The sequence below is a fragment of the Ischnura elegans genome, unplaced genomic scaffold, assembly GCF_921293095.1.
Source record: "Ischnura elegans unplaced genomic scaffold, ioIscEleg1.1, whole genome shotgun sequence".
Taxonomy (NCBI): domain Eukaryota; kingdom Metazoa; phylum Arthropoda; class Insecta; order Odonata; family Coenagrionidae; genus Ischnura; species Ischnura elegans.
In genome coordinates this window covers 88,214-112,424 of record NW_025791691.1, presented here as the reverse complement: position 1 = coordinate 112,424, position 24,211 = coordinate 88,214, and the positions used below count along the sequence as shown (strand labels likewise).

General features: G+C 38.8%; 1 protein-coding gene across 1 annotated transcript in view; it reads left to right on the top strand.

Annotated features, from left to right (window-relative positions):
- Positions 1–1,898: 1,898 nt before the first annotated feature.
- Positions 1,899–24,211, top strand: part of LOC124173511 (transmembrane protease serine 9-like) — a 39,656-nt gene continuing 17,343 nt past the window's right edge. Inside the window, exons 1-7 of the mRNA XM_046552959.1 lie at positions 1,899–2,066; positions 2,757–2,847; positions 5,127–5,283; positions 8,030–8,196; positions 9,477–9,566; positions 11,431–11,567; positions 11,939–12,091. Of these exons, the coding sequence (XP_046408915.1) occupies positions 2,016–2,066; positions 2,757–2,847; positions 5,127–5,283; positions 8,030–8,196; positions 9,477–9,566; positions 11,431–11,567; positions 11,939–12,091 (846 nt within the window). The 5' untranslated portion in view covers positions 1,899–2,015. The remainder of the gene's footprint in view (positions 2,067–2,756; positions 2,848–5,126; positions 5,284–8,029; positions 8,197–9,476; positions 9,567–11,430; positions 11,568–11,938; positions 12,092–24,211) is intronic.

Below are 24,211 nucleotides of genomic sequence, written 5' to 3'. Positions count from 1 at the left end.
CGAGCTCATATACACATTAAACCGTTAATTTTTACCGATTAATATCATTATTTGACTGCTTCACAACTAATTTATAATGGAGAAAATTATTTAAGGATTTCATTAGAATGACAAACTAGTTTTTGATACATATGACCATAAGGAGTGCAGAAAAGACTGCCTAAGGCATGCCAACAGGCGGCATCAAACGCAACAGCAGAAGGGTTCTGCAATGAGATAGATTTGTACACCAGGGAAAATAAGAGTATTTCCTTATGTAAAAGCACAACTTGAGTATTATTCATTAAAGGTTACATTACTGAAGATGTTGTAATGCAAGTTACATCAACATTTTCATTATGTTGCGCGAACGTTGAAGTGTGGATCGCTATAACACCGCTGTGCAGGTTTTAGCGAAGTTATCATTGCGTTGCAAGAACGCTTAAGGAGGACCTTTGGAAGCTCTCACGACGTTGCCATGGTGTTGCAGCTGCTCCATTAAGGTTGCCGTAAAGCGTTTCAATGACGTATTGGCAAAATATATGGTTTACAGGGAAGTAAGAATTCAATTTAGCATTACAACCGGTTAAGGAGCCCCAACAGTTGGGCCAACACCCTACCACTATGCGAAGTAAGTGAGAAGCGATAAGATAATGAAAGGAAAGAAAGGGCATAGCCGGATAAAGAGGGTGAAAAGTCCCCCCTCCGGGATTTTTCCCGTACTTGGGGTATGCGATTTGGGATCAAATTGGACATACCTCCCAAAATTTCCAGACCGCTAGAGGCCCACCAGGGACCTAGATCGAAAATACGATTTTCACTCTTTTTTTATTTTACCGTAATAAACGCACCATGAGAATTTATTGAACTTCCTCCATGTCCTCCTTATCAGATATAAATTCATTGAAATTGATTGCAAGATACGGACAAAATGATGGACGCCGAGGACACAAGCCACTCACCAAATACCCTTTTTTTCTCTTTTGGCTTCTGCTTGGAAAGAAGGAAATAAGGTTCAGTGAGCTAGAGACAGTGTTCGGTACTGGGCAATTTACGACTGCCCGATACTGGGTAGACGAGGTGGGGTGATGTTTTAACTTTGCCCTCGCAAACTAATGTTTATAATGAAATATCAATTACTTCAATGCATTTTCTATGTAAGTAGCATTAGCACAAACTATAAGAAAATAAAATCCACTGACCAGGCATCACAGTTTTGAAGCTTAAAAATAAGGTCGGGAAAAGCACATACCTGCTGACTGGCAAGAAATGGCTACCTCCTGCGAAGTGACTTTGGGTGGCATAGTGCTAGATAATTTTGCAATTCTTACATTCATAATTTATAACAATGAAAATTCCTTAATCCATTGCGAGTGCGTTCATACTTTTACCAAATGATAAATTGGATTAATATTATTATCTTAAAGGAAGCTGATTGATCAGCTATAACCTCAAATACAATGGCAATCGATGGTATCAGATAGACATTTTAATTCCAGAGAAGTAATCCCCTAAATAAGTTTAGCAAAATGTAATCTTCGAACTCCTGATTACAGACTCTCAAGATACGGTTTGGCGTTTCGCAATTTTTTATAGCTAAAATTTGCAAATACGAAGCACTCAAGAAAAACTGAATTGATTAATTCTGAACAAAAAAATTCATACGGCTACCCAAAGTCTTTTCCAGTACGACCATATTTTTTACCAAATGTGACAATGTATTAATCTTATTATCATGATGAAGATGGATTTGGTTAATTAGTTATATCTCAATGACAATGGGAGCCATGAAAATCAGATAAACAATTTACTTAAAGAGAATTAATTCGTGAAACGTCTCCACCGAAATGCAACCTTCGGTCGATAGATTACTGAATTTCAAGATACCGTTCGATGGAGGTGATGAGAAGGAGTTATGCAATTTCTCTGGATGGTTATCTCGGAAAATTTTCGTACACATATATTTAAATACTTTTTCTTACTCCTCATTCCTTATTCTCATTTCGTGAACTCACAGCGATAGTTCTACTTCAGACATGAAAACCTTTTTAGTAGCTCTTGTCTTGATCATCTGTGCCCATGTACAGGTATGTACCTCATTTTCTTACTCCTTATAATAGCCTTTATTGAATTTTATGTCAAAATATTTTGACAGAAACGGACGATTTTAATTTCGACCTATTAAATCAATCTAAATAATTAATTAATTTTAATTTAACTGGAATTAAAACCGAATTTTAATCCCAGGTAAATCCTTAGCTGATACTAACAAGGAAAATAAATTTTCATAATCGAATTTGCAAGCAACGATAATTCTACCATCTATTTTCTCCAATTACTGATAGATCGAGTCAACTTTCAGTCTTTGTCAGCAAATGGTCAATGCTAAGCATCTGCAGCTAGTCACAAGTTCCCCTTTGTGTTTGGTGGACCAACAAATGGAGAAAAATTTGCACACAGCAGAAGATTCGATATAAACTGAAAAGAAAATCCATCATATAAATTTTTTATGTGAAAAACTAACATTCTTTTACAATTAATTTAATTTATTAACGACGCTATTTGTTTTCTAACTTAACATAGTCAATACTTGAATAATGCAACAATATGTGTGAAACGTTAAATAAAAGCGGAGGAAAATTTTGTCGACGCCTTATCATAACAACTATAAGAATATTCATCATATTGTGCCTCCAAGCTAACATTATTTGCAACTCCAAAAATTTCCATGCAACATATATCAGCGTCTAAAAAATTATGTGGTATTCTCTTCACAGGCATTTGACGTACGACGACTTCATTCCATCGACAGCCAATCGCAAGCAGTTCCCGCAAAGAAAAGCATCCGGTTGAGGGCATTACAGGATGGTAAAACCTACATTATAATTTTATATTTCATCCCCCAATACTACCTCAAAAACATTTCATTGATCACGCTGAAATGTACATGTTAATTCTGATAAAAACCTTCATTACTAAATTGGAGAGTGAATAACTTTTAAAGCTATTTATTTATTAAAACGATAGGTAACATAGGGCACGAATTTTTATGAAGCAAGGCTGGATTCATACCTAGTATCGCATTCCAAATATTGGTGAACACCAAACCTTACTATCCCAAGTTAGTTATCATATCTCCCTGAGGTAATCGTATCCTTCTTGATCTGTCCTATATACTTGTCCCTTGATCTTCCTTTGCGGACTTGGACATGAACGTCTTCTTCCCTTACGTTTCCCACGTAACTGCTGCGTCTCATTACGTGGCCAATACGCCATGTTCTTCTTTGGCGTACAGTGATCGATAATAACCTCTATGAAATCCCTCGTTTCTCTCTACCTGTCCGTCCATTCTATCTTCAACATCCTCCTCCAGTACTATATATATAGGCCTCTATTCTTTCCTGAACACCTTTTCCAATGGCCCAATCTCATGAACCAAAGAGTGCCACTGCCCACACCAACGAAACGCCTTCACTTACTCTTTCCTGGTCTCCAGTCTTATGCAAATCGAGCATACTTGTGGCTTATTTGTCATGAACGGGCTCCTCGATGACTGTCGTGATTATGCCTTCGTAATAAAGGGCGTATCCATGAATTACGTGAGGTGTTTATGGGGGTAGTGGGGTCAAGCCGATTCTCCCCCGATCTCACGTGGTGGAGAAGGGGGGTCCTGGCAAGTATCATGCAATTTTTTTCCGCTATAAACAATGTAAAATTGCGATCTTAGTATGCTTAAATACTAGTTTTAACTAATCTTAAATTAAAATAATTAAAGAAATTGTTATTTTTTAAATAAATACTACGCAATGAAGCGTACGTTAACGTATATACACTGAAAATAAGCACTTTGAACAATCTTTTGGGATATCCATAATAAAAACTTCAAATGGTACTTTCCGCACTTTAATACAGCACTCAACTACCAACAATTGTTTCGACATATTACGTCATTTTCAAGTCAAATATGTCATTTTAGACCTTGAAAATGACATAATATGTTGAAACCATGGTCAGTTATTGGGTGTTGCATTCAAGTGTGGAAATTACCATTTGAAGTTTTGATCATGGATATATCGAACATCCACCAAATCAAGCCTGTTACGATTTCGTATAATCTCTCGTAAGATTAAGGGCCAAATTTTTCTAAATCTCAGTAAGGGGGAAGGAGGGGAGGAATCGCCTTGCGTAATTAATGGACGTCCCCTAAAGGTGCTCCCAAGGTAGGTGAATGAATTGCAAGTGAATAAATTATAGTGGAACTAGCTAATTTTTACTCTTTTCTGACAGCCTTGTTCTTATGATGTCGCTCATCGCTTCCTCCACGTGCTTATTTTGATAAGTGCTCGTGATAGGCAAGACTACAGCTAAGTTGCTTGGGGCTGGTTTCGTCTAAGGAGAGAGTTCATCCGAAAGGCCATCATTTCCGATAAAAATTTGGTGAGGATAAATAATTTTGATGAAATAGATATCTCGGAATTTCTCTCGACATTTGTTGCACTTCATACGGGGTGAGAGTGCCCATTTGTATACTTTTATCGTATCGTTGTTGGGTCTTCATATTGGTTTGCGCCGATTTTCGGCCTCGAATGACTTCATAGTTTTCAGCATTGGCCCCCCGTGTCAGTCAGCGCGAACCCGGTATTTCTATTGCAATACTGTCATTTCAACTGTAGATACAAATATTTTTGAAATAGACTACATTCATAAATTCTATTTGCAGATATTCTCCAACTCGGACCGCCAGTTTAAATTTTTTAATTTTTTTAAAAATATTCTAGACGGATGTTATAAATAATTTTGGGAAAGAAACCACGCATATAATATTGTTATGGATTGGCTACTTTTAGCCGGGTATCATAATTCGCTCTGAGAATAAGAATGAAAACACAGGGTACCGCATTCATTTGTTATTAATGTATGTTTGCCTTGCTTGTAACTCCCTCATCCAGTTAATTTGCTCGGCAGAATATTTAAGCACTTGCAGGCCTATTTTAGCACTTCCGTCAGGTCTTGACGTTTCGTCAGGTCGTCAGCACGCCTGGCTAAAATCAACGTGGGGTACCAACCATTAGTATATGTAAATACACATTGATTATAAAATGTCCCTTGGTTGCCAGCATTCTAATATGAGTATTATCATATTTCAGGGTACGAATCAGCCCAGCCGAAGATTTCTGGTGGTTTTACAGCTAACCTGGGACAAATTCCATTCCAGGTTTCTATAGACTCCGATACATCTAAATTCTGTGGAGGCGTAATCATTAATCCTTCATATGTGCTAACAGCGGCTCATTGTGTATCAGGGTGAGTCAAATTCTATGAGATATAGATCCAGCGATAGCTTTTCGTGGTGCGAAGAAATGATTGCTCGACCTATCAAATTTCTGAATCACACGCTCCCAACCACCGTCCGTCGCTTTTGGCACCATTTCCGATCTCACGGCTCGTTGTGGCACGACCTTCATCTCGAAATGTCTATTTGCGCGGTTGATTTGATGTAATTCAAATTTGGGGGCGTCACTATGGGTGATGGGTGATTTTGGTTCCATCAGCAGATATATTGGACAACAATCATCGGCAACGAAATGAAAACCAGCGTCGTAGACAATGGTCGAGAGAATAGCTACAAAGAAGAGATACTGGCCAAGGACTCATTTATTTAGTGCACAGGGAAGTAAGATATTTTCCTATACAACAAATATAAATATTCAAACTGAGGAGCTAAGTGGATAGCAGAAAATGAGAGATTATAACTCTCCACGTAAGTGGGCCACGGAAATTTCAATTTTCACTTTTGCCAAAGAGGCTGTGTACTTGAGAGGCTGAAAGAGATTTGTTTTTAAACCTTGAGTTTCTATAAATACAGTTATGATGTCCCATACGTAATTCTCGTAGAATGGGAGACGCTAGGTCATATAGGAACTTCCTGAGAATGGACGAAGGCACCGAGGTTCTGGCCAAAGTGTCACCGATAACAGAGTAGAAAAATACAGTGATGCGACAATGAATTTCTATGAAGGCTAAAAATTAAATGCCAATGCCATCTCAAAGCATATGCTTCCATATTCCCGTTACCGAAAATAAGTCCGCAAGGCTTCGAATGCTCTCAAAATATGGATATCTTATGGAAAATTACACGTAATTACAGTTAAAGGATTGTAAGAACCAAAATTAGTCACCACAAACAGTTCTGCAGTGTTCTTAAACATAAATGCAGGGTAAGAAAATGAATAGTGACATCCATAGGCTAGGTTAAGGAGTTTGCCCCCTGACTTATGGAAGTTACGCGATATTGTGGTGATTGATACGGGCCAACATGATGCAACGGCTCGTTTTCGTTAAAATGTGTTCTCCGCTCAAACTGAGATTTTGCTATTTATTGGGACTTTCACCCCAAACTTTGCGTTCAAACAATATTATGACGTTAAATAATAGAAATTAAACAAAATATCGTTGCACTTTTGAATACAAACTACGTTTTCACTCAATGAAAATCCCCTATGGTTTTTCCAAATGACCCACTCAAGAGATTTAATGTGTGTGAATTTACGTTCTGTCAAAGAACGTATTTTAATCATTTGAGCCATAATCTGTGTTATGTGCTTCCAAAGTCGTCATGTATGATCTTATAATTCCAAGGTGGCGGCAATTGACAAGAGGGACGCCGCGTTTTGGTTTCAGCTGCAGAAAAATAGTCATGTCGAATAATGGAAAAAATGATGGATAGCCCATCCCTCGATCAATCGCGTGAAATTATCGCGAGAAACGGCCATTTATTTCGCCATCGCTGAAGCGGTCGCTGGAGTTGTAGCTCCAAAGGGAGGGAAAACATGATCGCGTCATTCAGGCTTACAAGGGGGGTGTACGAAAATCGGGTCTCGGATTTCAATCGAACTTTGCAGTGTTGTTGTTCATCAGGAGATGTCCACGAATAACCCCCCATATGGGGTTATATAACCAATAGTTTAAACAAAAAATGTAATTAAACATTTACACGTGTAGTATATTTCCTTATAAATGGGCGAGAGAAGAGCCTTGGAACGGTGGTCACGAAGTTCGACCCCAGTCTGGAGGTCCTGGAATCCATTCCCGTATTCCCGCGGTTTCTTTCATATTTTCTTTCTGCTTTTCATTTTACAAAAGCCAGCTAGTCATCATTATTTCCATGATTTTCACTAAAAATTTCATTTTTCTACGTGAAAATCTTTTTCTGCAATCTAGGAGCGTCATGTGTTTTCCCATTTTCTTCACACGAAAGCCTACTTTCAATTTATGTGCTTTCGGTGTCGAAAAATAAGCGTCTTCGCGATAGTCTAAATTTTAATCATTCGACTGTAACCGAAACATAATTACTCGAGGAATCGTAAATATTTTCCAATACTAGACTTTTAAAAAGTTGAAAGCCAATATAGGCTCGTGTAGCAATGACCAACACTCATAGATAGCAATTCCAAGACAGAGGACATACGAAATAAAAATGAATCTTAACAACAGATTGTGTCTAACCCAACACGAGTTTCAGAGAAGCACATGATTTTGAAGGAAATTCGATTTTATTACTTCCTTCAATGAGGGGGGTAACAAAGTATAGCCGTGCAGCAACTCAAGGCACTTGGGAGGAAGCTTTTGCTAAAAACGATACAAAAAGTGAATAGCAGTAACTTCACCCTTTTTTATCGTTTCAACAGAAGCTTGCGATACATATCAAAGGTGGAAGGAGGAAGAATTTAATATAAATCATCTATTTCGAGAAAAGAGAGTATAGATATAAAGTTACATTATTGCTTGCTTGCTTAGTAATATTTTTGGGGAAGTAGCTTGCGTTGGTGGAGTACCAAGTAATATCCTTTGTCCATGAGACGCTAGCCGATATTTGGGCACATTTGTGAGCTTAAATAAGCGCGCCTTATGGGGCGGGAAATACGGTATTTATTTATTACTAGTTGGCCACCCGGCGTTTCTTGGGAAGGATAGTACGCAGTTTCTATAAATTATGAATTCATGACAGCTATTTCATTTTAAAATTTTACTTCATTTGTGGATTTTTCAGGGGGAAGCTGTTCACCATCTACGCGGGAGTTATAAAGATTCACGGGGATGAGGACTCGCGAGTTATTGTACAATCTGTAGAGCCCATTATTCACCATGGATACGATCATAACGAATTTATGAATGACATTGCCTTGCTGAAGCTGTCAGATCAACTCCTCTTTAATGGTATGTATGAGTAGTAGATGACTACGAATACTGAAAAACTAATATACCCACACGACGTGATCCGAAAGAAATGCAATTTAATTTTCTGCGCCACTCCTATCTGTCCGAATGGGATCAAAACACTTGGAGTAGGTGGGGTCAACTCTAAGCTTTACCACGATACCAGTCTAAGCTATGGAAGTGGCAGGACGTCAGTTATTGTAAACCTCTGCGCGCCGACCGTGTCACGAAAAAAATGGAATCGATTATCAAGCAAAGTTTAAGTTTTGTGCTTAAATGTGAAAACCTCTCGAGGAGAGAAACAAAATTATTCGCGAGGTTTACGGGTACTCTGCTCTGTCCTACCCTCAAGTTTTGAAGAAGTTAAAGGCCTTTAAGAAGGGCCGGGAAGAGGTGAATACCGAAATTTGCAAAAATGAGCTAACAAAATGTGAAATCAGTGTTCTTTGTCTTTTTAGACAAAAAAGGAGTGGTCTATGAGGATTTTTTCTCAAAAATAGGCAGTCGATGCTCCATATTACATCTACGTGCTGAAAATACTCCGAAAGAGGGTCATCACGACGAGAAAATACACTCCATTACCAGGAAAATCCATCTCGACAACGCGCCTTTCAACAGCGCGCTACGAGTCCTCGAGTTCCCGGCAAAAGACGAGAATCAAACGCTGCCCCAAGCCCCTTCGTCAAGACATCGTCTCTGTAGACTTCTTTTCATGGCCTCAGATTAAGGCAGCCCTGAAATGAACCCATTTTTCGTCCTCAGAAGAGAAACAATCAGTCGTGACGTGGGCTTTGCGAGATGTTCCCGGAAAGCCTTCCTGGGCACGTACCGGAAAAAAATATGTAGAACCCTAAGGAAAGGACTTCGAAGAATTTAAAATGTTTTCGCCAATATTTTCGATGAATTTCCTTTTAAAAAATAATTGCATTACTTTCGGAGCGCACCCTGTATATCAAAGGTATGATTTCCGAAGTACGGGCTTTGCTGTGGCTAATCAAATTAACACTTACCATATGCAATTACCTATCACAAAGGTACCTCCAGTTTAAAGACAATCAATTTAAAGTTGTGAGCCATTTAAATAGGTATTATGCTCTCTTTAATGCTGACACGTATTTACTGTTGACGCATAAATGCGTCCAAACTAGTTTACCTGTGTTTTTCGTCGCAAAATTCGTTATATGCTAAAAACACATGGTAAAGAACGTTGTCGCAAAATAGTTTTCAACCGATACTTGAGAAAGGACCTTTACCATTCTACAACTTTCATCTCTTTCCAGATTACATTTCACCGGCCTTTCTTCCATCAAATGACGATACATATGTCAACGATCCAGCGTGGGTTAGTGGATGGGGGTCTTCTTATATCGGTAAGTCTACTCCGCGTTCTATATAAGGTTAATTACGTTAGATGGGAGAATTATTCAGGAATTAGAGCCAGCTTTCATAACTAAGAATGCATTAAATTTTGAACATAAAAACTGTTACTAAATCTCAGCTTTCATGGGAAATATCCACAAAAATAAAGTAACTCTATTTCTCAAGGGAGTAGATATAACATGGCGGAGTAACGGACATATTACGCGACAAATAGTTTCGGCAGCAGTGAGACTAACAATAAGTTAAAAATTGCCAGTCAGCCACGCTAATCAGTAATAAATAATGCGGCATTAGGGGATACTGGGGTAATGGCGGTCACATAAGGAAAAATGAGTATAAGTTTGCCGGTCCCGGGGGCGGCGGGGTAAAGTCCTCGCCAGCCAAACAGGAGGTGGCGGGTTGGAATCCCGCCTGGGTAAGTCACCCCTATCCAAGGGATGGTTGTTTATATACGTTAAAATTGTTAATATGTTAATAACCCAATGTAAAAGGCCGTGTAGAGCTGTTTTCAGTAGTATGAAAAAAAATAAAACTTCATTTTATTTAAAATGTAGAACGCAATCATGTGCAGTCGCTTACATAAAGTATGTTTTTCGTATCTCAGATCTTAATTGAGCCCTAATTAAGCTTACCTATTGATATTATAAAAAATATTGCAAAATCAGCTTTGACCGGTACGACCCCGACCCTGGGATATTGACAGTCGGTAATGTCATGTTCTACTAAATGGTTGTAAAATAAGAAATATAGGAAGTTTCAATGACATAAACACGCTTAACTGAAATATTTATGTTCATTTCATTAAATTATTCCGCATTTAAGAAATTACAAAAAATTGATTGAAAGTAATGACAAAATATGAAGTCAATTATTTAAAAAAACATCTTTCCATGGGAAAAAGGGGCTGGAAACATAAAGGGTACCCCCAATATTTTTTTTGCCATTTTTGTTTCTTTATCAAACATATGGCTTAATTTGTTTTTTTTTCCTGCATATTCAAAAGCACTTTTTCTTAATATCAGTGCAGTGATACCGTGGAAAACCTTCGATGAAGTTTTACAAGGTCTCCTAGAGCTGCTACGGGTGCTGGAGGGAAGACACACTTCCTATGCTTGGATCAGAATCAGTTCCACTCTTCAATTTGTCTGTAAATGTATTGAATGGTATTTGAAATTGATCTGCAGCCATTCTAAACGATAATCCCCCAGTAATTGCTGCTTTCCTTTTTTTCAAGTCTTCTGCACTCAATTTAGCTTTACCTGTTTTCCTTATGTATTTTCTGGGCATCTGAAGCCTAGAATTAAAATTTTTGAGTACTAATGGGGTAATGTCGGTTAGTTGCCAAAGCAAATGTCATTCTCCCAACCGTATGTTTTCATTCAACAGCTGAAAAAATAAATATCAGTGCTTAAAACCTTACTTAAACGCTATGTGATAGAACAATATGGTTTAACTTGTTATTGTGAGATCAGTCTAGTCCCATGAAAAATAAACAGTAAGAGCTGATAGTGGATTAAACTATTGTCTTTTTTGTAAGGCGAAGCGTCAAAACAGTATTTCTTATACACCAGGCAATTTACGACTGGCAAGATTGCGAGCACTGCAGTAGTTTATCCGTAAACTGTCATCAGTTGGCAGGGCAAATCAGTTTTACTTAGCGTTATCCTCTTTGAAAGAAGTCATAGCGACCGCCATTACCTCAGTATCCCTTACAACCATCGAAGTAGTCCTTCATTTTTAAGCAAAGCGAATTCATCTAAAATGCCCCCTGATTTCCTCCAAGGTTAACGAATGAGAAGAAACGGCATCAAAACATTCAGATTTAACGCAGAGTCATTGAATTATATATTTCAGGTGGGCCATTATCTGATGTACTTCAATATGCTCCTGTAACTGTGATATCCAATGAAGAGTGCAGGGATGTCTACGGAAGCGGAATTACAGACGGCAAGATTTGCACACGCAGTGCACCGGGTGTAGGAGGATGCCATGTAAGAACCTCAATTTTACTACCTTCGAAATTTTCCAATAGAAAAGAAATAATAATTGTACTGGAGCCTAAGTTATTTGAAAAATAAAAATTTTTAACTTAACATGGTACGAAAGTCTTAGAAAGCTCTCCTTCGAAACTATTTTTTCGTTTTTATATCATTTAAAAATTTTCAAACGAGAACATTATTTCACTTTGGCTTTTACAAATAAATATATGAGAAAATTTAATTTTTTATGTGAGCGTAATATGGGCATACAAATGAAGAATAATGAAAAAGTTTTTTATTTAATTTTTGGGCTTTATCTCCAACTTAGCACTTTGGCAATATTTTTCCATCTCAGTCAGAAACTATTTTCCTTTGTACTTCAGGACGATAGCGGTGGACCACTTTTTAAGGATTTCAACAGAGGGAGTTCAAATCTCCTGATTGGAATATACTCATTTCATAACGGGGGAGGTTGCGGAGTTGGACCAGATGGGTTCGCGAGAGTAAGTTACTACAGAGATTGGATACTTAGCTACGTGAACTGAATAACTGAAAGGTTTCAGGCACCGTATGCAAAAAACTGTATGATTAAGTGAAATAAACAAGCTTTGTAAATTCCACAGACTTATCACTCTTGGTATTTTTCAACCCTTACGCGTGATTTCACATATATTGCCTTGGAAGATTTCCAATGACCAAGAGTCGAACCACAGGCTTTCGATTTACCGGGCCACAACGCAAACCACTACGCAACCCATAAGTTCCTTAATTCCCACAGCAATTTTAGCGAGATACACGATTCTAAATGTCAGGCCTTTACGGTCCGTCAAGAATGGTGACGGGAAGGGTAACGAATGTAACGAAAATGGGCCTCCAAGAAGCCATAATCCAAAAATCAAAAGTCAATGGTTCGATTCCCGGTACAGGGAAATTTTCGTCCATGACAATCAATGTCAACCTAATCAGTATTTAGAATCTGAGTTTTTCCCGGCGTATGCTCCTTTTTTCTATACAGGCTATATCTACTACAGGCCGCACCATAGAAAAAAGGCTGACGGAACACGAACGATGCATACGCTTGTTCTACCCACTGAAATCAGCGGTGGCAGAGCGTTGCCTGGACCTCGGTCACCGAGTAGATTTTAAAAGTACCAAAGTGCTATGCCGCACAGACTACTACTGGGATCGAATTGTCAAAGAAGCCATACAAATCAACATACACCAAAACAACCTAAACAGAGACAAAGGCTTCCAGTTAAGTAATACGTGGAAGTCAGTGATCAATCACTATAAATCACCCCAATTCAGAAAGGACCAATCAGGGCCCACTTGAACGGCCCTCATGAGTATAAATACCGCAGAAAAACTTGGCTCAACATTAACCCCTGATGACGATGACGGACTTAAGTCATGGAAACGTTGGGAACTACAACCCGATACGACACCCGGTGGGAAACCCGAGAAATATTCCTGCTAATCAGTATTTATTTATGAGTTCGTGAAAATAGAAACTATGCATATCTAGTCGTCAAATGTGTACGCGAATACGATAGCCTTCATGCCTTTCGAATGGCGGCCTCGGTAACGGCGGGGTGAAGTCCTCGCCTGACAGGCCAAAGGTCAAGGGTTCGAGTCCAGGGTAAGTTACCCTTATCCTGGGTATTTATTTATTTATTTATTTATCACAACCCCCGTAAACAGCACATAACGGCCTTTTACAACGAGGGATTTCAATATTAACAGAGTACAACACAAACATCCATGCCCTGGAGAGGGATCACCTACCCAGGCGGGATTCGAACCCGCGACCTACGGTTTGGCAGGCGAGGACTTTACCCCGCCGCCACCGAGGCCGGCAGGGATGGATGCCGAGGCCGGTATGGATGTTTGTGTGCGTTTGATTGTCGTACATTATCTAAAACCCCGATGTGAAGGCCGAATAGTGCTGCTTTCGGTGGTGTGGAAATAAATAAACTCTATTACTACAGCTCGCGATGTTATGTCTTTATAAAAACAATGAACATACTATCGGCACTTATCTCACTCACCAATACCAAGAACTCCCACTTCATATCTGCGGTTGTCACTCAGGTTATGAGGATATTTTACCGAATCCTCGGCGGGGAAATGAACACTGAGAGGCGACCAAATCATTCTCGAAATTCACTCAAATACCAACTCAAATAACTCTCCCATTTCAAAGCGCTGGTCATTTTTTCCGGCGGTCCGCAGACACAATTTTAGCAAAGTTTACAAAATCGTTAATGCTTAACGAAAAAGCACGGTTCGAAGACGTATTCTATCGTAAAAGAAGCGGAAATACGATGCAAGCGTTCATTATTTGTGGCGTTCCCTAATTTCAGAATTAAAAACTGCTGTCAGAGCAGTCATTTTTTGGGAGGGAGCGCCCTGCTCTGAATGCCGAGGGCACAGGTCAGCGAGGGTAGGCTATTCGAGGTAAGGTTGCTAATTACAGTCCGCCCACTGAGAGTTGTCCGTTGATAGCTAGATAGGGTAGGGGGCAAGGTTTCCTGGTAAGAAAGTGAAACGCCCCCATCACATATAAACAAAAGGGTTCCGTGAAGAAAGGAGCCAGAAGGGGCGACGAGCATGAAGAATCCAAAGGAAGAATTCTTTGTTTTGGCGATTCGCAGAAAGGGCTTGTTTTGGTGGTTCAGGCTTGTTTCAGTGCTTTATATGCATGTGACAACGTTGCATGACTAGGCGAGGGTGTGAGGTGCGTTTGGGGGACAGCGATTGGCTGCAAACCGTTTTGGCGAAGGGTTCCCCACCCCTCCTTTTAAAGTGCCATCGGACAACTCTCGCCGGTTGGACTGTAGCAACCCTTCCGAAGGTGGGCCATACACAACTCGGAACTACCTGAGAAACGGCATATGGCCCCAATTATAGCACTTCAAGTCACTCAAAACGTTAATCTGGAGAAGAGAGTGAGCAAAATACGTTGTATACTCAATTACTCAAGTCTTAACCCTCTATAACCCAATGTTGCTCCTAATCAACATCAAAAATGCTTAAACTTTCAGCTCTACCCAGGATATATCTTAACTACCTATTATTTTGTAGAGTAAATTTCAATGACGAAATATTTAGCAGTCAGGATAATTATCATTGAGTGTAAAATTTTCAAGATTTCAAAATGAAAAATCTTGAAATTTGATTTTTCCCAGAATCAGCTCTGGGTTAGAAAGGGTTAAATCAATGATGTCTGTGTCGTATCGCAAAGCGTTCCTTCTCATAGCAGCAAAAAAAGTCAAATACCCATCCTGATGGATGCTTTGCTACGAATTGGTGATATCCGTCAAAAAAAATATCAATGACAACATCTAGTTTTACCCAGGTAAACATGAGAGGTCACACGGACAGTCACAGTCGGAAATATAGAAAAAGTAGCTTCAAGCGTCACCCAATAAAGCTCCGAAATTGACAACACGATAAACATTTTTTTTATTTACATGGATATGATGGACGGAGCAAGAAAGAAATACACAGTAGAATAGCGCAGGCGAAGAGGGCTTTCTACAAAAAAAAAGAATCTTCTTACAGCTGAAAATACCAGCATAGAAGTAAGGAAACAATTCATCAGATGCTACATATGGAGTATGTTTCTCTATGGAAGCGAGGCTTGGACGTTGACAGCAGCAGAGAAGTCAAGAGTGGAAGCATTCGAAATGTGGTGCTACCGAAGAATGATGAAGATAAAATGGATTGACCGTGTGAGTAACCAGGAAGTGCTAAGGAGAGTGGGAGAAAAGAGAAGCCTCCTAAAAACATTAAGCAGAAGAAGGGACAACTTAGTTGGCTACATTTTGAGGCACGATGGTCTGATGAAGACAATCGTTGAAGGACAAGTGGAAGGGAAAAAGGGCAAGGAACGGCCCCGAATGAGTTATATAGGACAGGTTATAAAGGATGTAAAAGAATAAATATGTAGCTATGAAGAGATTAGCGGATAGGAGAGAGAAATGGAGAGCTGCGTCAAACCAATCTTAGGATTGTTGACTAATGATGATTTTATCTCTATCTAAATATTGTTGATACTGTTCACTATGTGATCTTTTACTATTTTGCAAGTATAAACTAAATGTTACTGTCGTATCAGTTGTACCAGTTACCTACAGTATTATCTGTTGGTATGCCAATTTGCCTCTTTTATTATTTTATTGTCTATTAAGGTGGTTGTTGATCCTAATTAAGACATTTGTCACTATCGAGTGTTCTTGTTACAGTCCATTCTACTGATATCTCTAACACGCCGTTTTGAAATCGAAAATGTGTCATGGATGATTCTGAAACTTTACTTCATTGGTTGTTAAAAAATAAAATGTTCAATCGCACCATGTCGGCCGAGCATCGCTGTGCGCAGGGAGAAGAAAACATGGTTGTGGAAATCTTTGAATTATTTCCTCCGTATGTGATCATAATAAATGCATTTTCAGTTATTTTAACCAAGTAGTTCCTCTTCATCCCACTGAGCTACGTTCCGATCGTTTTTTTTTACTCACTGGCATTGATGAGCGAAGTCGATCACCGTTCACCATTCACTTAAATGAATCGATCGCTATCTGTCTATCGACGGTCAGCACAGTGATTGACAAAGGACGGACTGACAACGACCGTGATTAATCTAAAGCTTCGTGTACACTGGAGACTGAAAGTCTCCTGTGTGAGGCTCGAGAATCAAGTCTTTAAGTGTGAGTGGGAGTAAGACAACGTGCGATAAGTCTCGGAAACTTCCATTGTTGCCAGTGATGTCGATCACCATTCACCCTTTCAATATCCTTAATAGTTGGAGGTAGGAATGAATTTTTAAATCTCTCTGTTTTGTTGGCTCTTTCCTTCTCGTGATCCCGCCTAACATAGTAAAACGGTAATCGAGGGATATTTTTCCAGTCATCTGAGAAAAAATATTCTACTCAATAAATGTAACCTATACGCTCATGTACAGATCTTTACTGTTACAAGGGTGCCGTTCGGTGCGGTGAGAAGAGGAGATATTCTTCGCACATTGCGTGCCGTGTTAGTTCCTGAAGTTCGTATATCAATTGTTCCGAGTCCTAGCACCTTCTCATCACCGCAAACTGATCATTTCAAGCTATGGGTTACCACTGTTGGTGCTTTTCTCAAACACCCTCGAAAACGGAAAACGGATAGATTTTTCGTTGGAACCGTGATGTATAATTATTCAAATACGAGAATTCACTTCATAGTCTAAAATTCAGTTTGAAATACCGCCGCATTGAACGGTAACAATTATTGCGCATTAATTTTTAAAAGTCCATTTCCTCTCCATAACTATTCGTATCCAAAATTGATTGTTCGCAATGTCTACACCGATAGTTGTCTCAAGCATGTACTAATGAATCATCAGTTACTCTGCCGAGTAGGCGAACAAGTCGATACCTCCACTGCACAAACGCTCAGCAATGAATCAAATCCGCTCATCTAGTAGCCCAACAATACGAATGCGCTCAGATGGCAGTGTCCTGAGCACAAACGCTCACCTCCAAAGCTTGGAGAAGCATATCCAAGCTTTAATCCATGCATGTTTTTCCTGAATATAATTGAAAATTTCATTTAATGAATTCACTAAACTCCTAGTAATGTTTTTATTTTATTTATCAACATTTTAATTTACTAGCTGACCCAGCGAACTACATACCGCCTAATAATCAATGAGTAGTTTAGTTACACCATTTAAAAATTAAGTGCGGCTGTAGTGATTTTAATAAGTTTTGACTTATTATGATGAAATAAGAAAAAAAATCAGTAAAACTACAAAATAAGTATAACAATGTCTTGTTAGAAAGACATTTTCTTTATTCAATCTACATAGGGTAGAGCGGGGCACGTATGCGTAAATTTTTTCAATGAATTTTCTAATTTTTAGATTTTAACTTAGGAAATTTGAGACACTATCTGTTTAGAGTTAGGTAAACTAAGTGTTTATATCTTTATACATGGATAAAAAGACTTGCCTCTTCGTGGGTCAAGTTTTATTCCAGACCGATGCTTGACTGACACTTAAAATCTCATGGCAATAGCCCTTAGGAGCAGCATTTATATGTCATGACGTGTGGGGCGCTAGATATAACTCGGTTCGGAAAAGTGCATTTCGTAAACGCCTTTATTCTCTTGAGCTAAGTACCTTCCGATATTTACAGTTTTTGTATTGTTATTAGGCGCAATAACGAATAAAGCGTATGGTATACCAACACGTGAACATGCCACACACATTTGACCATAAGAAAATCATGGGTTTTCTAGATTAAGATCACATACACTCACCTTGTCGCTCATTAAAGTTTAGGGCCTAAATCGTTTTCGGCCATTATTAATACTATAATACTCAGTGTGTGCAAAATATTTGGGGAACGTTGTCAATTAAAACTGAAATATATGCGTATTTCATTATTGTGAAGGTACCAACGAAGCTATAAATTGTCCAGTAGAGTTTTTGAACTCTTTGGATTTGCCAGGCATGCCATCGCACCATTTACATATGAATGTTGGATCTCCAGTTATTTTACTTCGTAAATTTTACCCAGCAAGGCAGAAAAATGACACGCGATCATTCAATAAACAATTGATGAAAAAAGTTGCAATTTCGAATGGCAAGTTCCAAGTAGGAGATGTATTACTGCCACGATTGAACTAGGTAAAACGGGGGACCCGGGTTCGAGTCCCGTTCAAACTTTTACCTAGTTTTTAAGAGACAAAGTACCGACATTATCCATTTCCTAAAATTTTCCGATGAGGGTCACCGCAACCCCCAGGAAAGGGGCCACATTATAAGCCCCAGCCGAGGGCCCCCAATCACCCCAGACCGCCCCTGAGCGTGCAGCAGGCGAGAGGATCCTGAACATGAACGCCACGCAGTCTTAAAAATATTACGCATGATAGCAATAAATACGTAAACATGCGAAGACAAAACTTGCCGACGCGACGGTTAGTAATTCCAATAGCAAATCCATGCAAGTTTAAAACAATGGAAAAATATAAAAATGTTGGAAACGTTGCACTTTTTATCGTAACAACTCATCACGAATCTGGCCGTTCTGCATTGTGCTCTATTCATTTCTTACTTGATATTCATACTTTATTAAGGTGAGATAAATCGAGGTAAACCCAATTTATTACAAAATACTATAAATGCGATCATGGTGCATAACATGCCCTCCGTTTTTTTCGCACAGTATTTCAATTTATTTTGACGGGAATGGTATCGCACCACTTCAAACTATTCAACCTATTAAGGTAGGTTTTAATGGAGCATTTACGAGCCATTCCGGCCCCGTCCCCTCATGGACTTCCCTCCTCAAATCACACTAGGGCCTACTCCCTTTCATTCTATTTAAGAATCCTATTATTTTCCTTCCTCTCCCTCGTTTACTCAATATTTTGCCCTACAACACTGTTTTCAACATCCCCAACACGCTAAGTAAAATCTCCATCCATAACTTCTGTCTTCTCCGTATATCATCAAAAAGCTGCCTCTCCCCACCCATCATGTCAGAGAGTTAGAACGAGTGTCAAGAAGAGCTGCCACGTACGTTAAAAGTCGCTACGATAGTCTTGTTAGTGTAACTGACCTGTTAGATAAACTCAGGGGGGAATCTCTGCCAGACCGTAGATTGAAAAATAGACTAAACCTTTTCGATAAATTCAAGAGCAGTGTCTTTTCTAATGAAGTTAACCACGAACGCCAACATACTACGGTAGATCAAATCATATAAATAAAATAAGAGAGATAGACTGTAGAGCAGACGGATTCAGAATGTCTTTTTTTCACGATCAACAAGAGATCATAACGGCAACGTTAGAATTCACAAATAGATCAAACGACTTTGTGGCGTAGCCTACTAACTTATGTATAGTTTAATGCATATTTCTCAATTGTATTATTATTTCTAACAGCATGTGGTAGTATGATTTGTCAGTATGCGTAACATTTTATGTCCGTGATGTGTGCACGTGGGAATCCAATTGCATGCTGCATGCAGGGGATTGATCACCCCCTGCCAAACACCTTAGAGATGGGTCGTGTAGATGTCTCCTCACCCAGCGCTTCGTCGTTCCTCATTAACGTCCGTCCACTTCACCTTCTCCGTTCTTCGCCGCTTCCACATCTCGAATGCCTCGAGTCTTCTCTCGTTCTCCTTAATGTTTCCGCACCGAAAAGCGCTACACTCCAGATCAAGTTCTTCACTAACCTTATCTTTAAACTCTTGTATGATGATCCTTTGATAAGCTCCTGCCTGTTTATGAACGCCTCCTTTGCTAACGCAATTCTATTCCTGACGTCTTTAGTGCTGTATCCGTTTTCCTCTAATGGCCTGCCCTAATAGTTAAATTGCTCTACCTGCTCAAGGTTTTCCCCTCTTACTTCTTCCGTGAGTCTCGAATTCCTAGATCACTTATTTAAACATCATTCCCCCAACTTTTATTCCAGCATCCAATTCATCACACGTCTCTCTTACTATCTCCTCCGCGTATACTTTAGGAAGCAATTATATGGACAGCCTTACCTCACTACTAGGCCTATGTTTGCCCACCCACATTCTCCACCCACTTGAAAAGTCTGGTCCATATACAGATTACGAGTGAGCTCTAAGATATATGTACAAATATAATAGACAAACATACCTATTCATTAATAAAAAATGATGAAATGAGATTTCACATCCATATATGAAACAACGTAAGTAGAAATTATGGTTATCTTTACGAACAAATTGTCAAAGTCAATGCACGAGCACCGAGCACGGACTGTTTTCTATCTAAATTGTCTTTCTTTATATTGGCTAGGTCAATGCAACTATATTTATAGTTAATGTTCCGCATAGGTCGGCATAGGGGTGAGCAGAGCCGTCTACAGACTTCTTGTGGCCCGGGGTAGAGTTTGGGTGTGAGGACCCCTACCTTGAAAAAAAATGGCATTTGAACTTTTACTAATCTAAATAATCGGCCCCTTATCTTTGTGGGCCGTGGCAGCCTCCCCTCCCCCTCCGTGGGTGCCCTGGGGGTGAGGGAAGAATGTAATTTCTATTAGAATGAGGGAGTGAAAACATGAATGTGTGTCTGGTGTTCACATCGGGGACATTGAGAGGAATCAGACCAACCAGCTGGCTGAAGTATATGTCTCCATGCAATAGACTGTGAAAAAAGTTATGTCCAGGTGTAATCGGCAGGTAGTCAAGGGTAACACATTAAGATGGAATAATGTTAAGTCATAGAAAATAGGATGAATGTTAAATCCATAAGAAAATATAGCCTAATGAAACTACGTTGGACAGCTTGTGTGCGAAAACTACAGAATGGGGACCATACAATTAAATTATACATGATAAAAAGTCGGATTAAAGAATAATACAATATAAGATTATCTAAATATAATAAAAATCCCCGGATAGCCTGAAAATGAAACCCATTGTTTTTGTGGCATATACGATAGTTGATTGAATATGGCACTGAAATGTCAGGGAGGAGTTAAATGCTACATCCAAGTCGCTAAAATATGGTGTAAACAATTTTTAACGCGAATAAATTAATAATAATAATAGCCCTAGATATTGTAGCAATTAAGAAATAATTATATATAATAAGACTAGGATTAAGACTAGACAAGATTTAAGACTCCATTTATTAAAATCAATGACATTACATTTTATTGTGTTTAATACCAATCTTCAAATTTGTAGAGCCAATTTTGCAATCTTTTACAATCCTCAAGAGATGAAGTGAAATAATAATTTTTAAATCATCAGCATATGGGTAGTGAGAATTTAAATGGACGTAAAAAAATCTGATGTCATTAATATATCTTAGGAACAGAAGTGGTTCCAAATGAGACCCTTGTGGTGAACCAGAATTGCCGGTGAAGGCAGAGGACAGACCTTCTTTCACTTTAACATACATGTTCCTATCGCGTAAGTAACTTTCACTCCAGGCCAGACGTTGACCATTTATAGCAATGCTTTTAGTTTAGCAATTAAATTTTATGATTAATTTTATCAAATGCTTTTGAAAAATCCATGTAAATAGAATCAACCTGGTAATGCTGAGGTGTGGAATGATTTATGTATTATTGGTATGATAGGAGGTTAGTTAAATTGGAATGACCTGTCCGAAACCCTTGCTGCTCATCCTAAACAGTGGATTTAAGTCAGGAGATATTTTTTCTAACATTATGCTCTCAAGAACTTTGGCTATTACAGAATACATTAAAATTGGTCTGTAGTGGGTCACATTAGTTATTTTGGAAGATGGGTACAACATAATCAGTCTTAAGTCCACTTGGGACCGTACCACTTTCTAAGGATTTGTAAAACAATATGGAAAAAAGGATTTGCTAAGGAATGACAAAGACTTGTTAGACAGTCGCTGGAATATTGTCTGGACTAGTGCCCTTTGCTCTATCTAGAGAAGATAGTTAAGCAATGATATATTTACAAGAAATGTAAAGCTTGCTAAGGTTGAACATAACTTGAAAGTTAGCTATAACTAAGTCATCAGGCTGTAGATAACTTTAACCTTTGACAAAAAAGAAGCAAATAGGTCAGCTATTTCTTAGTCATTTCAAAATAAATTTTCAGCAATCAAATTGTCATAAGTAGGGTGGTGCGGTAATTTGTCCATCTGTTTCGAAATTACCACAAAAGTCCAGAAAATGTTACCTTGTGTAAGTGATTGCCGATATTTTTAATATTTCACGTTGCAGCTTTTTATGAAAAATTAAATATCTTAGTTCAGCTGAGGGCCGTTTTGGAAACATTACTTTTGATATCAATAATTGGAGTGTATTGTTGGATAGTATTATGAAGGACGCTGTGAAAAAGTTGGTCACGCCATCAATGTGTTAATTATTGAGTATTTGGGGCCAATCAATATTAACCAAGTAATTATCAAAGCTTACAAAATCACACGCTTTGAAATCAAATCATTAAAATCAATACTCAATCACCTCAAGAAGGTTGTTCAAGCACACATAAAAGTGAATCAAGCACAAATCTCAAAGCTGAAGTCTGGAATCCATTAAAACTTTGCAACGGAAAGCAGGCAGGGTTGCACGTTATATGCAACATTTTTCCGATCAGTGCCTGGAGTGCTGAGAAGATCCCCACGGAGTCGGAGTAAAAGAGACCGAGCCGACTACTCATCAAGTTGGATTTATGAGTGTGGTAGTTCTTTCTATAGTTTTTAAATATCCTTAAACAGGAGGATAATTATTAAGAACATTCGGGTTCCTACTCAAAGGATAGTTGTAGTCTTTCAAAACGTAGCGGGACGCAGTTGAAATTTTTCTTTGGTTGCAGTGTTTGTAGTAATATTTAATACAGATTGGTAAATATCACTCTCGAGTTGAATACAATACCGAAAATGGTCGGTTCAGAGGATAGACCAATTTGCACCATACGGTCTGACCCGATAATGTGTGAGAGAAATAAACGTCGGACGATGATCATGAGTGTGATTTTTTTTCAAATGTTATGTTAATATCATTCTGGAGTTGCAGAATAATTATTATGAACGCTCCAAATTGATGCTCATTAAAGGTCTTCTGGTAGTGGATGATGTATATTCAATTTAAGTCCAAACTAGAACGGCTGATACCAAAAGTTCCACCACCATGCGCTTCCTATGAATAAACTGTGAACCTTCTTAGAGCACGATTCGGCCAAGGGTAGAGCAAGATGAATATCCTACGAAGCAACTTTGAACTTTCTAACAGCACGATCTGGCAAAGGGCAGTGCAAGATGAATACCCAATGAACATCCTTTGCACTACTACAGGAGAATGTACTTTGAACTCGGATAGTGCGCCATTAGTTGATACTTTGGACGTTCATAAAGGACATTCTTTGCACTAAAGATGCTGCGCTAGGGAATATTCTTTACATATCTTTTGAACAAACTTTTCCCCACTGGACGTCAACTCTAACTCTACTAACTGTTCTAATTCCTTCCTACGACCGTAAGAGCACAACGGAGTTCTTTGACCATCCTAAGCTACAAGGGCGTACCCACGATCAAAACTAAGGGTGCTAGCCGTGATCGTTCAAGTTGTAACAGAGAAAAGGTTAAGAAAACCAAAATTATAACAGGGCTTTATTGGTTTTTAAAATTATTTGTCTCGTAAAATATTTTTATTTTTATTACATGTTTATGCTAACATCACTTTTCTTGGATATAAAAATATATATTTTTCTTTTGAACTAAATTTACTTTTGCTGCTAGGGGGGCAAGTGCACCCAGCTGCCCTTAGTGGGTACGCCCATGCTAAGGTAACGCCAAAAGACTCCGTCGCAATTTTAAAGTTAGCGCCCGTTCTCGCTTTCGCATCAACTGAACCAAGAGCTTCTGATACGAGCCGATGCTAATCGAGAATCCAGACAGGCCATACGCCACTATCAGCCGAATTCGGAAGTATATCTCCTAGGATACCGAGCAGTTACCCAGGGAAATCACGTTGACAAATCATTGGGATTGTTAGGTATTTTCTGACTTTTTTTGTTACACTTGTGGTAATAAGCTATCACAACGTCGTAATTAATATATTTTATGCATTTACATACATCTAAAATGCCTTTCAGTTGCCATTCATTGCAACAATTCATCATTTACTGTACGGTGGTTTG